Raw genomic sequence first — 17,983 nt, forward strand, 5'->3', positions numbered from 1 at the left:
TTACTGTATATGTTGTGTTTTTTTTTTTTAATAAAGATGCATTTAAACCTTGGTCTTTATTTCATTGTTTGTGTAGTTATGAATTTTATAGTACATCTTCATCATCATACATTTTTTGTATTGTTTAACTTCACTACCCATTGTCAGACATTTTTTTTTTTTAGTCATATAAAAAATACAGCTTTAAATACATTGTGACACCTATTTCCATGTGTATTATTAATTTATCAATGTTTAGAACATGGATTGGTTAAAGTATAATTATCAAAAAGAAATTGCAATATATATTTTTTGATACGTTCAAAGACAGTTAATATCCTTACGATAACATTATTATGTTATTATATATTCAATTGGTTATTTATTTCATTTTTTGATACTAGATAATATTTTTAGGGCACAAAGTTTGTGCCCTAAAAATTTTATCTAGTATCAAAAAATGTGCCACAAACTCGTAATAAGCTAAATCAGGGGAAGTAACTCCAAAATCAATTTCCAAAACGTTTGCGTTAATTAAAAACTGCTTGTCACTAACAATTAGAGATGGAAGGCATAAATTTATTTTGATGACTTAAATTCATTTCTAAAGTCATGAAAGTCTTCATTTATACACTCTTTCATTGTGACTTGAATATCGAAAATGCCTACCCAAGCTAAACACACTCCTGACACATTCATCAAATGTATGACAAAAAGATACATTGTCCTAATCAAATTACCTAGTTATTAATACCTTTGAAGTCTTTATCATTGTAATTGATTATAATGACATGATTAACCTGGGGGCAATCACACAGGTGTCATATAATATGTAATTAACTTGGAGATCAGAAATCGATGAAACAAAAGGCAATTTTACCAAAACGACACAAGAGAATTTTGGAAAAGGACGTCAGGGCAGAAGGGCGCGGATGAAGGCACTCAGGGCGTGGCTGAGGGCACCCAGGGCGCGGCGCCCTTCTATTTTGGGCTAGCAAGACCACTGCAACAAAAACAGTTGTTTCAGTTCATGTTTTATTTATTCATTTATAGTTACAAAATTATTTTTTCCTCTTGTGCCAAATAACAATAAATGTGTGCTTTCATTTACCCAACAATAAGTCAAATGAATGAATGGTTCATTATAGTGCATTCTGTATGTATACAAAACTAAATATCTAGTACTCAAAATTAACTATTTTTAGCTCACCTGGCCCATCACTTTGCGTCCGTCGTCCGTCGGCGTCCGTCGTCCAGCGTCTGTTGTCCGTCGTCGTTAACTTTTACAAAAATCTTCTCCTCTGAAACTACTGGGCCAAGTCAAACCAAACTTGGCCACAATCATCATTGGGGTATCTAGTTCAAAAAATGTGTGGCGTGACCCGGTCAACCAACCAAGATGGCCGCCAGGGCTAAAAATAGAACATAGGGGTAAAATGCAGTTTTTGGCTTATAACTCAAAAACCAAAGCATTTAGAGCAAATCTGACATGGGGTAAATATGTTTGTCAGGTCAAGATCTATCTGCCCTGAAATTTTCAGATGAATCAGTCAATCGGTTGTTGGGTTGCTACCCCTGAATTGGTAATTTTAAGGAAATTTTGCTGTTTTTGGTTTTTATCTTGAATATTATTATAGATAGAGATAAACTGTAATCAGCAATAATGTTCAGCAAAGTAAGATCTACAAATAAGTCAACAAGACCAAAATGGTCAGTTGACCAGTTTAGGAGTTATTGCCCTTTATAGTAAATTTTTAACCATTTTTCGTAAATTAAAGTAATCTTTTTCAAAAATCTTCTCCTCTGAAACTACTGGGCCAAGTTAATCCAAACTTGGCCACAATCATCTTTGGGGTATCTAGTTTTAAAAATGTGTGGCGTGACCTGGTCAACCAACCAAGATGGCCGCCACGGCTAAAAATAGAACATAGGGATAAAATGCAGTTTTTGGCGTATAACTCAAAAACCAAAACCTTTTGAGGAAATCTGACATGAGATAAAAATGTTTCTCAGGTCAAGATCTATCTGCCCTGAAATTTTCAGATGAATCAGTCAATTGGTTGTTGGGTTGCTGCTCCTGAATTGGTAATTTTAAGGAAATTTTGCTGTTTTTGGTTTTTATCTTGAATATTATTATAAATAGAGATAAACTGTAAACAGCAATAATGTTCAACAAAGTATTATTTACAAATAAGTCAACATGACCGAAATGGTCAGTTGACCCGTTTAGGAGTTATTGCCCTTTATAGTAAATTTTTAACCATTTTTTCGTAAATCTTAGTTATCTTTACAAAAATCTTCTCCTCTGAAACTACTGGGCCAAATTAATCCAAACTTGGCAACAATCATCTTTGGGGTATCTAGTTTAAAAAATGTGTGGCGTGACCAGGTCAACCAACCAAGATGGCCACAAAGGCTAAAAATAGAACATAGGGGTAAAATGCAGTTTTTGGCTTATAACTCAAAACCAAAGCATTTAGAGCAATCTGACTTGGGGTGAATTTGTTTATCAGATCAATATCTATCTGCCCTGTAATTGGAAGATGAATCTGACAACCTGTTGTTGGGTTGCTGCCCATGAATCGGTAATTTTAAGGAAATTTTGCTGTTTTGGGTTATTATCTTGAATATTATTATAGATAAAGATAAACTGTAAACAGCAATAATGTTCAGCAAAGTAGGATCTATAAATAAGTCAACATGACCGAAATGGTCAATTGACCCCCTAAGGAGTTATTGTCCTTTATAGTCAATTTTTAACAATTTTCATAAAATTTGTAAATTTTTAATTAACATTTCCACTGATACTACTGGGCCAATTTCATTATAGATAGAGATAATTGTAAGCAGCAAGACTGTTTAGTAAAGTAAGATTTAAAAACACATCACCATCAACAAAACACAATTTTGTCATGAATTCATTTGCTTCCTTTGTTTAATATTCACATATACCAAGGTGAGCGACACAGGCTCTTTAGAGCCTCTAGTTTTATATTACCGTATATTAAGTCATGTAAGTAAAGATAAAGTAGCAAAAGTAGCAAAAAAAATATCAATTTAAAAACTTTTTTTTATCATGTTTATGAAATTCATTGTTTCATGGCACTGAATGAATTAGTCCCTGTTGTTTCTTATCTTTACATCAAGATGATACGTATTTTTAACAAAGTTATCTAACAAATAGTCTATTAATGCGTAGTTTTCTCTTTTGGTATATTTTTTCTGTCTACCGTCCGTCTGTTGTCATTATGGTGAAAATGCGGATGTTTGTCGTATCTGGTCCGGTTCCGAAACAAAAATGTGCAATGGCGGCCGTAGAAAAAATTATGAAATGAGTCTGAGAATAAACATTGTTTGACAAGAAATTGTGAATGAATAAGACGCTTTTAATGCATTTAATAAATTAAACATAAACTTAAGCCAATTATGATCACTTTTTAAAGAAGTATAAAACTTATTTTAGCTCAAAACCAAAAACCAGAAGAGAAAGAAAGTATTTTTTGGAGAGTTGCACAAATAAACGACCTTTAAAAAAAATCTTTTTAAATCTGAAATTTCATAATACAAAACATAGATATAGAATTGATTTTGTGATTCCATTTTTCCATGTCGATATTGGTGATTGCAGACACGTGGTATTAGTCATGTCACAAGTGTCAGCTTGGGATATTCACATCCAAACAGTTATCACCCTGAGGGCAATTAACACCTGGCTATTTGATAATAAATGAAATTTCAAAATTGAGGACAAGTAAAATAGCATCTTCAAAATAATTATAGCGTCGCAGGAATTATAGTATCACGGTGAAAAAATATAGCGTCGCGGTACCGCAACGCTTAAACGGCCTGGGGAGAACACTACTATTCCCTAATGACAGCAGTCATGGCAGTGCTGATTGTCCATTTTGAGATTTCAATTTGCCAAAGAAATATTGCACTAAAAAGATAAAGTATCATTTTTCTAACCAATCGCTGAACATGGGAACTGAAGTGATGATGTCTCTAAATGTAAGAATGATGTTCACTAAAACCAAAGTTTTTGACAGAAATACATCAAACTGGAATGTTTTCTATTATTATGGTGACCAGTAGCCAAATTGGCTTGCATAGGCTAGCAAACCTGCTACCTGTTTTATAATTTAATGTCAGGGGATCAGAATAAAACTGAGATGAGAAACAAACCTGGTTTTTCAAATATTTTTCCTTCATATATTAACTATAATTATTGTCATAATTGAATTTTTAATAACAACAATTTAAAAGATAATCGAAAAGCTTTACAACCAAGGGAGAAAAAAAATAAATAATAAAACATTAATTGAATCTAACTTTGATGATCAAAGTAATAGACAAAAACCAAGAAAAGAAGATGAAAACAAATGTTATTTTGATATGTTTACTTGCAATGGATTATAAAGTAAAAAATGGTTCTTTGTCACATACTTTATAACTGATAAAAGGAATACTAATCTCTGAAACCAGTCTTACCAAAAAAGGAGGGGTGAACTGTTTTACCTCTGTCATCTGGCCATCCATCTGTCCAATGAATACTTTTCATCACATCTTTTACAGGAACAACATTATACATATTATAAGGTTTAACTAAGGTTTAACAAAAATTTGGTTTCAGGTGTTTATATGAGTTGCGTCTTTCTTAGAAACTACATTTAAAGGATATCTGAAATTTGGTTTAAGTGTTTTTTTAAAGTCATGACATTTATACCATTGTATACCATGTGATGTGTTTTCAGATTCATCACTAAACAACTTCCTGTTAACCTGATACGTTTAGCGGTGGTGTCATTAGTGAGCAGAAGCTCACAGATTAACTTGTTTTAAAAATCTTCAATGCAATATAAAATCAAAAAAGGAAATCAAATGAGATTAATTTTAAAACTTTCATTATCATTTGACTTATGCTATGAACACACAAGTCCAGAAAATAAAAATTCATGGAAGATTTTTATGTCAAGTATTATCCTCATGGATTTATTAGTCTCACAATATAGTTAGAACTCTTTTATGATTTTGAGCTTCTCTTATTCATTATATTTACTTCGATTCAAATTCACTAACTTTACCTTTTTTCCAGGTAAAACACAATGATATAAGATGGGTGTGACTAAGCAGTACCTGAGGTATATACCAGGGCCATCATTTGGTGTGATAGGTAGTTCTAAAGCCAACATATTATTCCTGGACGTCCGCGGAGTGAGAGGGAAATATTGTGCAGTGGGAGCATGTGAAGATGTTATTGTATGGGATTTAAGGACTGGAGAAAAGGTTAGTCTTAATATATATTAACTTAGAGCAACACCATGTACAGATTATAAGGTCATCATCCTACAACAACCTACAAATAATGAAAACACAGTTATTAACTGAAAAGTGAGCTATGAATAAGACATGCTTATGGTCAGCTGGGATACAATTGAAGTATTACTGTAAAAATTTGTAAGGGTTCCGCGGAACCCAGTGTCTCGCCTACTTTTGCTGTAAATCGCAGGCTCAACAAAAGTGAGGAAAAAAAATCAATAAAAATATTCCTCTTGATACTATCTTATGATTGTATGAAGCTTCTGTCCAAGTTTGGGAAAAATCTAGGATAGTTAATGAATCTAATAAATGTTTTGAAAACTTTAACTGCAGACTGTATGCAATGTTAACTGGAAGACAATCTAAGTCCATTTAAAAGTAAAATACAGAAAAATGGAGTTATCTTTTTACAAAATTTACTTCTGGATCTTACTATCTTATGATCATAACAAAGCTTCTGTCCAAGTTTGGTACAAACCCAGGATAGTTTAAGAAAGATGTTAAAATTTTAAAAACTTTAACCACAGAGTGAATGTAATGTTTCCCCGCAGAAAAAACTAAGTCCATATTTAAAAGTAAAATACGGTAAAAATGGAATTTCAATTTTACAAAATTTACTTTTGGATACTATCTAATGATCATAAACAAGCTTCTGTCCAAGTTTGGTACAGACCCAGGATAGTTTAAGAAAGTTATTAAAATTCTAAAAACTTTAACCACAGAGTGAATGTTATGTTTCCCCGCAGAAAAAACTAAGTCCATTTATAAGTAAAATACAGAAAAAATGGAATTTTATTTTTACAAAATTTACTTCTGGATACTATCTAATGATCATAAACAAGCTTCTGTCCAAGTTTGGTAGAAATCCAGTATAGTTTAAGAAAGTTATTAAAATTTCAAAAACTTTAACCACAGAGTGAATATTTGTGAACGCCGCCGACGACGACGCTGACGACGGAATGTAGGATCGCTTAGTCTCGCTTTTTCGACGAAAGTCGAAGGCTTGACAAAAATGGCACATTGATACTGTTAATGAATAAGATACATTTGCTGTGACAATGTGTGGACAAAGACTCGTTTGTTAGGCATATATATATATATATATATATATACAACTCGTCTAAACATCAACCCAACAATGTTAGATCTGTAAATTTGCTTTCGCAAATTTTTGGTTCTTCCCTCGCCGGGATTCGAACCCATGCTATTGTGATATCGTGACACCAAATCGCCTGCACTGCAGCCGTCCCGCTAGACCACACGACCACCTGGGCTCTCAAAAAAAGAGCTTTTGGTGGCCATATGTTACCTTTCCACGTCAGTTTATATATATATACAACTCGTCTAAACATCAACCAAACAATGTTAGATCTGTAAATTTGCTTTCGCAAATTTTTGGTTCTTCCCTCGCCGGGATTCGAAACCATGCTACTGTGATATCGTGACACCAAATCGCCTGCACTGCAGCCGTCCCGCTAGACCACACGACCACCTGGGCTCTCATAAAAAGAGCTTTCGGTGGGCATGTGTTACCTTTCCACGTCAGTTTTAATCTAGCGGCGTACTACAGTACATGATATATAAGGCATGAAGATGTTATATATATATATAGCTGTGGCTGGAACCTCTACTTGAGAATGGAAATGAGGAACAGTAAACATAATTTTACATTTTACCTTAAAAATTACAAATACAATGTAATAACAAGAACAGGATTTTCTGTAGTGAACTCAGTGAATTAAAGTTACAGCATACTACGTGCAGTTCTATACTTTCTATGACAATTTGAATTTTAAAGGCACTTTTATTCTTTAGAGTTTTTTATGAAAATTATTTTATGGACCTCTGACTAAATTCCTAGGTATAATGTACCAGTTTAAATTTGATTGTAGTTCAACACACTAAAAGGAGAAAAGCATGAAGTTACAGCTTTAGCCAAGTCACCAGATAAGAAACATATAGCAGTAGGTTATAACGATGGAATGGTCAAAGTATTTGATGTGGCTAGTGGTGATCTTGTTGTCAATTTTAGTGGACACAAATCTACTGTTACCACCCTGTCTTATGATCACCAGGGGATGAGGCTTGTGTCAGGAGGAAAGGTAGGTACCAGTGTATAAACGGTAGACAATTATTTAAGGAAATGAAATATTCAACTTCCACTTAATTTAAAAATGTCATTAAATTTTTTTTTCAACCATATATTACTGCATCAGACTTTGTGGTTATAGTGACAAATCCTATTGCCATATAGTAAAATTGAATCTGTAGTGTATATTTGATTAAATAATTTTCTGCTGATTTGAATTTTACATGCTTCAATAGAATTCTTATCATGTCATGGAGAAAATACGACCAAAAGACGAAACAACAGTATACAATAAATAGAAAAACGAAACTGTCCAAATCTGACAGTGCAAGGTTGATATAACACTTTTAAACAGGATAGACATAATAAATATATACATGTAAACCCAAGAGATGGTCAATTCCTTAAAAATATTCAAGTGTGTTTTTGTTCTGAAACATTTCAGGATCTTACCTATACAACAATGAAAAGAAAAACAAACTTTTTTTGAACTGTTATAATATATATATGTTTGAGTACAATAGATTACAAAGATCTCTCTCAGGCAACCCACCAGACGTTTTAATGTAAGGCTATGAATACAAGTCATTATTTCCATCAGCTGGTTAAGTCAAAATTCCTATGTTTATAGATTAAGGGCATATCTACATAAATATCTTGCTTGGCATGAAATTAAACTGATAAGATATACATTTAACCATCACTCCACTTACAAAATAGAGTTTCTGCTTTATATCGCAGTTGATTTTTTATTGTTTGGTGACTTGAAGTTAGTCATTGATATAATTCTCTTTAAATTTATTGTATGTTTTCATTAAAAGTAACAACCATTAATTAGTAGACTTATCAATTTCTCTCTATTGTAGGACACAGATGTAATTGTTTGGGATATTGTGAATGAAGCTGGTCTTTTCAGATTGAAAGGTCACAAAGGTCAAATTACTCAACTGTCATTTCTGAAACAGAAGGATGTTTTGATTACTAGGTATTAATTAATTTTATTATTAACATTACAATTGTTTATTTTTGTCAAATAGTTGAAAAGCTGAACTTAAAGTTTAATAGAAAGACATGGCGTCACATTTAAAGTAATTTTATAAGATGTTACAGAATGAAAACTACACAGAATTTTCTGCTTTTCTGACAAGCATATTTTCAATTCAAAAAAAAATAAAGCCCATGTTAAAACCAACTTAATTAGATTGGCATGTTTAAATGTATAAAACCTTTAGTAAAGATATTTAGTGGTTCTCACAGGCACTAGGTGTTTCTCAAATACAAATACACAAACATGAATATTTTGAAATTAAGCAATTTTGTCAATTTAAGGAAATCAATTATTTTTCTTTTTTTTAGTCTTAAATTTCATTACATTTGAAATACTAGCTACTAATTTCACTTTGCATATTTTTTTTCTCAAGAATTTAATAGTCTAAAAGTTTTGCAACTTTTATTATTATTCCTTAATATAGTTATGTCCAAATTGTTACTATTTCAGTTCTAAAGATACTTTTGTGAAGTTTTGGGACTTGGAGACTCAGCATTGTTTTAAAACATTAGTAGGACACAGAAGTGAGGTAAGTATGGAGTCATAATATAGGACATCAATATTCATGAGACTTTTAAAAGTCACTTTTAAATCAGAAAATTAAATTTGATATAGTCAGACTTATAGTTTGTTTTTGCTTAATCATTTCTTTGTCTCTCAGATGTCGGAGTGACAACTTGAATTATAATTTTTGTATGACTTGAAAGTAGAAACTGAACAATCAATGTAAGATAGTGGTACATAACACTTATCAGTAAGTTTGAAAACATAGTCAAGTCTGTAAATGTTAGTTCAATAAGTATGTGTGTCTCCATCAATGTTGCGGAAATTATGAGCTACCTCTTGCAAATTTGTAAACAATATCTCAACAACAGACCAATATATTCAACAAAACCGTCAACAAATACTGTCAACTCAACAAAGTTATTTGGGAATAGTATTATAAAGAATTGCTTTAAACTAAGATGTTAAATCATACAAGCTAAGGTTATATAAAAGTCTTGTGATAAAAAATAAAAATTGTCTGCAAATGAATGACGTCAAAATTATAAAGACCAGTAAAATTCTATTTTTAGTAATTACATATCTATGTATGTGTAAACTAAATATTTCAAAGTTATTTAGTGATACTTTTGAAGAAACTGTCAGAATATTGTACATATTTTATCTTTTAGGTTTTATTAATTTCAGGTGTATGGTTTTGTGGTTGTACGTAATGGACAGAGATTAATTACAGGGTCAGCAGATAGTGAACTTAGAGTTTGGGATATAGATTACTTAGATACAGAGGTATTCAACTTATTGCTTTTATCCTTCATTGTTGTGGAAACAATTATTTCTTCACCTTTTTAGAATAACATATTTCTAGCTATAAAATTCAGAACATATCTAACAGCAACAGTTATTAAATAAACACTAGACACATTTAAAGCACTAGGCAAATAAAAACAAAAAGAAAATTATGACAAACAACAACAACATCAACCATTAAAGTCGGACAACAACTAATGTCAACCACTTTTATGTATTGAATGAATATCTATCCACATCTCCTCTGCCCCAATTTGAAATGCAAATGTTATCCTAATAATGAAGAGATTGTTTAATCAGCAGGATGAAGAACCTGAGGCAAAGAGACCCAGAGTAGAAACAATGTCAGATGAAGAAGAGGAAGAAGAAGAAATGGTAAATTTAATCTGCTTGGAAACAACGTTAAAATGCAATTTAGTATCATGAAAGAGAAAGTTTTTGAATCATTCTTTGTTGCTTTAACATGTCTCCTTAAAGTGAAGGGGTCTTTTCTATCTCCAGGTGACTTTATTTGATTGTTATAAGGAATTGAACTATTGAAAATTGTATTATCTTGAACACCCTTGTAATTGTAGAAGGGTGTTCAAGATAATGATAACAATTCATCATTGTGTCTCTAGTAAATATGGCTCTAAAAAAAGTCTTTATTGGCACCTATATTAGATATTCAAAATAGCAGTATCAACTGCTCAATATTATAAACAATGATAATTAATCAAAACATGATCAGTTACCATGCTCTTTTTTTGTAATTATTTTATTTTTCAAGATGAAACATGTGAAATTACATAATACAGTATTAGACACAAGGTATAAAAAGTTAATTAATACTTATCAGATCGATTAAATCATAATGGTATAACAAGATATAAATATTACAATTGATTTTGTTAATTAAATGCTGCTTCTAACAATTGCCACTTCTGATCCATTTTTATTTTTTGTGTAGGGGTTAAGAAACATACAGAGTATTTTTCTATTGTAATCCAATACTTTAAATATTCTATCCCACCATATTTTGTGGGCAATACACTCTTACATCTACATTTGTATATATAGTATTTAAATAACAACAAGATATTATTAACTGTTTTACTGTTGACAGAATCCTCAGACACACCTAAAATGACCTCTTTTGCACTAAAAGGCAAGAAGATTTCATAATTTCTAATCCAATCTATAATGGATAACCAGAAGTTTTGTGTTACATTACATTCCCAAAAAATGTGAAAAATATTTTCTTTAACTTCTGAACAAAATGTACATAGTTCAGTTTCTTTTAATTTACATTTATATAAAAAGGAATTACATGGTAAAATCCTATGAACAATCTTAAATTGAAAATTTTGTAAAAAACGAATTTTTGGTTATAATGAAGGGCATGGAATAAATAGCATTCCAATCTTCAATCTGTAAATTTAAGTCTTTTTCCCATTTGTTACGGGAAGAAAGAGATAATACTTTATTATCCTCCAGAAATAGATTATAGAAAAATTTACAAGACTTAGGTTCTTTTTTAACTTTATCTACTAATTTATTTTCAATATTATCAAGTTTAGAACTACCTACTATCCTACTTTTCCATATATTTGGAATAGCACTTAAAATACCATAAAACTCTACAAAATTAGTATTGAAATTATACTTTTTCGCAAATTCTTCATATGAGAATAATGTATTATTATCTGACACCAGATCATTGATGAAAAATATGCAATTTTCAATATATTTACCCTTCAAAATCATCTTGCCATTCATTTTGATGTTTGGATTTAGCCATATGGACTGGGACAGAATATCGGTGTTGTTTTCAACTTTCAGTTTATTTTTCAATTTTGAAAAATTAACCAGGATATCATGCCAAAAGGGATTGACTTTTTTTGCTAAATAAAGCAATCCTTCCTTACTTAAATGTAAAATTTTGTCCCCCCCAAATTTTTGTATATAACTAAGCAGCAACACTTTCCAAGGAGAGTAATTTTGGGGGTCTAGTAATTTATACAGCCAAGACATTTTAACGCTATAACAAAAATAGTAAATATTAGGCATCTTAAGACCGCCATCACAGTGTTCGGACATAATCACTGTTCTTTTCACTTTATCTGGTTTTCCTTTCCATAAAAAATTGAAAAATATATTTTGAATCTCCTTCAAAACCCCATCTGGGGGGTTAGGGAGGACAGTCAGAACTTGAACCAGAATGGGAAGTGCTAAAGTTTTAATCACCACCACCCTCCCAATATATGTTAGTTCTCTATAAGCCCAAGTATTAAGAAGTGACTTGATACTGTTTATCTTGGCTGTAAAATTACATAGAGTCTTATCCCTTTTAGCAAGCTCAAACCATATTCCTAATAGTTTGAACCTCCCAGAAAGGTTCCAAACAAGATTTTTTTCTGGTAAAAGTTTTTCCATACTACCCTTTTTTGACCCAATCCATATGGCCTCAGTTTTGTCAACATTACACCTGAGTCCAGCACATTCTGAAAATTTATCAAACAAATTTAGACATTGATTTAGAGACTTTTGGTCACCATCCAGGACAAGGGAAGAATCATCAGCATATTGACTCAATAAAAATTCTGAGTCATTAATAGTTACTCCAGCAACATCAGGGTCATTTTTAATAGCTGCACTGAGTAGTTCCAAAACTAAAATAAATAGATAAGGAGACAGAGGATCCCCTTGACGAACCCCTCTTTTCAATGAAAAAAAATCTGAAATATATCCGTTGTTTAACACTGCACTAGAGGCATCACAGTAGCATGCCTTAATCCAACTTATAAATGTTTGGTCAAAGCCATAAAACTGCAACGCCTCTAGTATAAAAGACCATTCAACCGTGTCGAAAGCTTTTTCAAAATCGACTAAAAGTAAAAGTCCAGGAATGTCGTCTTCCTCCATCTTTTCCATTAGATCATAAATAAATCTAGTACATTCACCTATGTACCTACCTTTAAGAAATCCTTTTTGTGTTTGACTTATTATATTTACCAGCACCTTTTTTAGTCTATTTGCTAAACTTGCTGTAGCTATCTTATAGTCTACACACAAAAGTGTGATAGGTCGCCAGTTCTTTAAATAAAATTTTGACTTACCCTCCTTTGGTATACAAGTAATGAGTCCCTGTCTTTGTGTGATTGAGAACTTTCCATATTCTAAAGCCTCATTTAAACATCTTACCAGTGCTATCTTAATATCATTCCAAAAGAATTTATAGAATTCAACAGTAAATCCATCTATACCAGGTGATTTGGAATTCTTCATAAGTTTAAGAGAGGACAGACATTCCTGCATTGTTAAAAGTCCCTCACAGGAACCCACCTCTTCCTCATTTGGTTTTGTAATAAAAGGATTATCATGTTGAAGAAATGTGTCCCTGTGAGTTTCAAGTAACAATGGTTTACAACTAGTATATAATTTTTTATAAAACTGTTTTTGCTCATTTCTAATAGAACTAGGATCTGTTATCTCAGTCTCGTCCTCCAAAATAAGTTTGGGAATATTTTTTTCTGTGTAATGTTTTTTTTCCAAATTACAAAAATAGTTACTTCCCTTTTCCCCCTCTACTTGCCATCTTGCCTTAGCTCTTGTAATTATCCCTTTTACATTTTTTTCCCTCAATATTTTTAATTCTAGTTCCATCCCTTCCCTTTCTTGGTATACTGATGGCAAGTTATTCTCCAAAAGTTTTTCATCTAATAATGATATCTTATATAGTAAATCTTTTTCTTTTTTCTTTTCTTCTTTTTTCTGGAAAGACGAAAAAGAGATAGCAGACCCACGGACTTTCATCTTAATCATATCCCATAAAAGCTGATAGCTTATATTAAACTGTTTATCCTCTGTCTCAATATCAATAGATGGATCAGACTCATATTCTTCAATGACAGTTTTGATGTCCCCTTTTACTTTCTCAATAAATTCAGTTTCCCTTAAAAGACTGTTATTAAATTTCCATGTACCCTTCCCTCTTATCTGACTAGAAAACTTTAAATTAATCGATACAGGAGAATGATCCGATCTATAACTTATTCCTATATCTGATGAAACTACAAATGCTTCTATATCTGATGTAATCATGAAGTAGTCCAAACGACTTTGTTTGTGATTTGGACCCCGCCATGAGTACCTATTATCAAAAGGTGCTGCTGGCGCCATATATCTAATAGATCTAGTTCATGCATTACCTCATGAATCTTGGCTTTTGACTTGGGGTTGTTTTCACTTCTATAATGTAATGTGTCCATGTCATAGTCTTGAACAACATTCCAATCTCCCACTACTACAATTGACGAATTGCTGTAGCGGGATATTTTCTGTTTTATGTTCTCAAAAAAGACTGGGTCATCATTATTCGGTCCATATATAGCTGCCAAAGTTATACGGTAGTCCTGAATGGTGATATCTAATATAATAAAATTACCCATCAGGTCTATAGTTTCATCATGAATCTTGAATTCGAAAGTATTTTTGAAAAGAATAGCTACCCCTCTACTTTTACTGGAATAAGAACTAAATTTCCCCACATATCCCCATTCATGAAGCCATTGTTTTTCTTTTTCAGATGTGCTATGGGTGTCTACTAATATAGTTATATCATATAAGTCCTTATATTTTGTAAATATATCAATTCTTTTAACTGTTCTGATAAACCCCTGCAGTTTACGCTACCAATAGTTATATTCGACATAATATATTAAAGTGGTTAAAAATGAGTAGCATAAATAATATAAATATCTACAAGCACAATATATCAAAGCAGCATTAACAAAACATACACACATGCGTCTATAATACGTAAAAGTTGTTTCACAATGTTTCAATTTTTTACTTAAAGTTACCCCCACCCCCCAAAGACTTTTTGTCGAAAGCACCATGCTATGAATAGAATGAGCATTACTTTTGTGCTAAAGTAGAAACAAAAAAATATATCATAAAAGTTCTGTAAATCTCCAATTTTTTCTCTCAATTTGCATGTTTTAAATTTTAAATTTGTGTATTGTTTGTCTAAAGGAGAAGACAAACAAATAAAGATGAATTAATAATATTAACATCGTGAAAAGAAATAACTGAAGAAAAAAGTAAATAATGTCTTATGAAAAAGAAACAACACAGAATATTTAACAACACATAAACATGATAAACTTGTATTCACACAATGTAAACAAAACACATATAAATATATATACACACATGCGCCCCACATGCATTTACTGATACAAGAACATACATCTATAATTTTTCCTGTCTGAATTTTTAAACAGCACAGATTCACTTCCTTTACATGTACATTCTCTTTATTTTGCATAAATATTGTAAGAAAAGTGTCAATTCTTAAGTATGAACATACCCAGATTTGACGAATCTATTTATAGAAGATTATTTTTTCATACATATCAAAGTTGGATCCGTAATTTTAATAATGAACTATCTAAAAGTACATGTGAAACCTATGACCTGTTTTATACCATGTTGTAGTTATACTTATAGCTACATGTATTTGTAGGAGAAAGCCTGTCAATTTCAAATAAATTGCATGCTGGTAGGTTTATGCATACATGTAGGGTTTGTTTCTAACTGGATCATAATATCCATGTAATCAGACTAGTTTTATCAAAGTATCTAAACGGTCAATGAAAATTCGTTTTTACGTTTAGATGATGCCGTGTATATTGTCATTGATTAAGATTTTACTTATATTTAATTATAAAATAGAATACGCTATATTGGGTACACTTTTGCATATCAGTATAGTGCCATTTCAGTTTTTGAGTTAATAATCACAGTAAAAACCGATTAATTCTTACCAATAATCTTTAAAAAGTGTATTTTCAATGTGTGTTACCATGCTCTTATCTTAAGTTATGTGGCAGGGTGCTCCCAATAATACAGGAGATCATTGGTTCAATCCTGTCCTGGTCAAACTAATGACTTTTTAATAATGCATGCAGCCTGATGGGTTTAGAGCAAAGACTAGTTTGCTAGGAGTCAGATTGATGTATCTGGGGAAAGATATGAAACAATTCCAAAAGTTACATTGTGACCAAGCATGTTAAATATCCAGCTCTTTGGGTTGGTCTAGTACAAAAAAGGCTTCTTGTTCATATTGCATAAACATATTTTCTTAATATGCATCTTAAGCTGGACATAAAGAGCCATAAATCAGTATCATGTCTTCATTTAAAGTATAACTCTTTAAGGATACTAATTCTTTGATATATAAATTGCTTTAATCTAACCAATCACATTTCAGAATATTTTAAAATGTAAAAAGATTGGTTCAGTAATGAGAAAAGGCAGACACAGAGTGGTTTCCATGGCAACAGATGAAACAGGAAGTGTACTTGCATGTCATGTAAGTTTGAACTTTGATGATTGTTTGCATTCTCATGAAAGAATCAAAAGTTTGACTTAATAAAAAAAGTTCTGGACAAATTGACAGAACCAACTAAAGTCAACAAAAACAAATTGTTAGTGACATGTCAGAAAATAAATTTTTCCCCCATACTTAAGTTGAAATTCCGGACCAAAAAAACTGTATAAATGTAAAAACCTGTTAAAACAAAGAGTTCAGTCCAATCACAGAAGACAAAAATATAATTGTGATCAGGATGATAAATTGGCCATAAAGCAAAAGAAATCGTTAAAGGGCTTGAATCTCTATATTTGTGGTTCTAAAAATTATGTTTTGCAAATTTTGGGCTGATATCTAGCAAGAATTTTTTTCAACCCTAATGCAGGTTTGTTATATTAGAATAAAATCCATTAAATAATAGACCTGTTGTTATTTGCACTAGATTAAGATATCTATGGGGTTACTCATACTATATTAATTGCAAGACATTTCTTCAGCCTCTTTCAGTGTTTTTCTTTCTTGTTTTCATATTCTCAGACATTCTATGAATAATTTATCATTATTTTTTCTTAGGGAACAGATCACGTTTTAGAGGTTTTCAGTTTACCAAGCACTGAAGAATTAAGGAAACATTTAGCCAAAAGACAGAAAAGATTAAACAAAAAATTGAAGTAAGTTATGAAGAATGATGTAAATGATATACTGTATTCATTCTTTCATAATCATTTAAGCTCTTAATATAGATTAAATATAGGAAAGGGTTGAGATCTCAAAAAACTAGTTTGACCCTGCACATAAACAAGCACCTGTCCCAAATCAGTATGATCATCATGTTTTTTGTTTGGATTGATGATTGATTGATTGTTGATGTTTAACACCACTTTTTCACTATATGTTATATCATGTTGGCCCTTTTAATTGGTAGAGGAAACTGGTTTGCCAGAAAAGAAACATGACCTTCAGTAGGAAAACTAACAGTCCTAATCAAATTATTTTGGGAGTTGAATACACATGCCAAATACAGTGTTCTAACACATGCCAAATACAGTATTCTAACTCAAAACCTCAGTGTTGACATCCTAGTCATACAAAAGATGAACAACATAGTCTATATTGGCCACCCAAGTCCTCTTTAAAAGGAATATCGTGGACAATGTTTTGTGTATTTAGTATGGTTAAAAAAGTTGTGGATAATAAAAAAACTATACCTTATGGAATAAAACAGGTAAGCTAATCCCAGAACATTTGCTAGCTTATATGTTAATGATATTTTAGTTTAACCACACAAACTAAGAAGCTTTGTATAAAACAAAGAGCTGAAATAAATAGAAATCTATTATTATTATATAAAAACAGTATATCTAGAAAAGGGTAGTAAATGGAATGTTCTGTCCTAGGAGGTTAAATTTTTATCTCAATAATAGGTTTTTCATGTCATCATGAGATGTAATGATTACATAAATGATCATTTACAAATAGTTTTGTTTTGTTGATTGCATGATTTTTTTTTTATTTAGGGATGAAGATGAAGAAGTAAAGGCAGACCTGAAATTAGAAGATGAAATAAGTCATGCTAATAATGTAAAACTATCAGCCAAACTATCCTCTTTTGATATCATATTAGAAGGACCAGCACAAACAAAGGTATGAGGTCATCTCTTTTTAGGATTTTGTTTAGACTTCAGGCATTTGAAGGATATCACTAAGGGTGCAATCAACAGTTTTTTCTATGGCGTAATATTTTGAGGGACCATGCATATTTAAAGTGACCCTTAGTGGTGGACTGATTAATAAAGATACTTGTATAAAACTAGATATCACTGCATTCAGAATGTTCTCTAGTTTATAATGAAAAAAAATAAAATGTACTTTTAATAGTATA

At 31.4% G+C, this 17,983-nt stretch overlaps 1 protein-coding gene across 2 annotated transcripts in view; it reads left to right on the top strand.

Moving 5' to 3' along the window:
- LOC134687452 (WD repeat-containing protein 3-like) overlaps positions 1 to 17,983 on the top strand; it is a 46,905-nt gene that overhangs the window by 14,057 nt on the left and 14,865 nt on the right. Inside the window, exons 2-10 of one of the 2 annotated variants that reach the window (XM_063547764.1) lie at positions 5,072 to 5,262; positions 7,188 to 7,397; positions 8,251 to 8,369; positions 8,883 to 8,961; positions 9,624 to 9,722; positions 10,044 to 10,118; positions 16,000 to 16,101; positions 16,675 to 16,772; positions 17,619 to 17,745. In XM_063547764.1, the coding sequence (XP_063403834.1) occupies positions 5,092 to 5,262; positions 7,188 to 7,397; positions 8,251 to 8,369; positions 8,883 to 8,961; positions 9,624 to 9,722; positions 10,044 to 10,118; positions 16,000 to 16,101; positions 16,675 to 16,772; positions 17,619 to 17,745 (1,080 nt within the window). In that variant the 5' untranslated portion in view covers positions 5,072 to 5,091. The remainder of the gene's footprint in view (positions 1 to 5,071; positions 5,263 to 7,187; positions 7,398 to 8,250; positions 8,370 to 8,882; positions 8,962 to 9,623; positions 9,723 to 10,043; positions 10,119 to 15,999; positions 16,102 to 16,674; positions 16,773 to 17,618; positions 17,746 to 17,983) is intronic. The other variant, XM_063547765.1, reaches the window with a different exon arrangement.

The sequence above is a fragment of the Mytilus trossulus genome, chromosome 10 (genome assembly GCF_036588685.1).
Source record: "Mytilus trossulus isolate FHL-02 chromosome 10, PNRI_Mtr1.1.1.hap1, whole genome shotgun sequence".
In the NCBI taxonomy this organism is placed as follows: Eukaryota; Metazoa; Mollusca; class Bivalvia; order Mytilida; family Mytilidae; genus Mytilus; species Mytilus trossulus.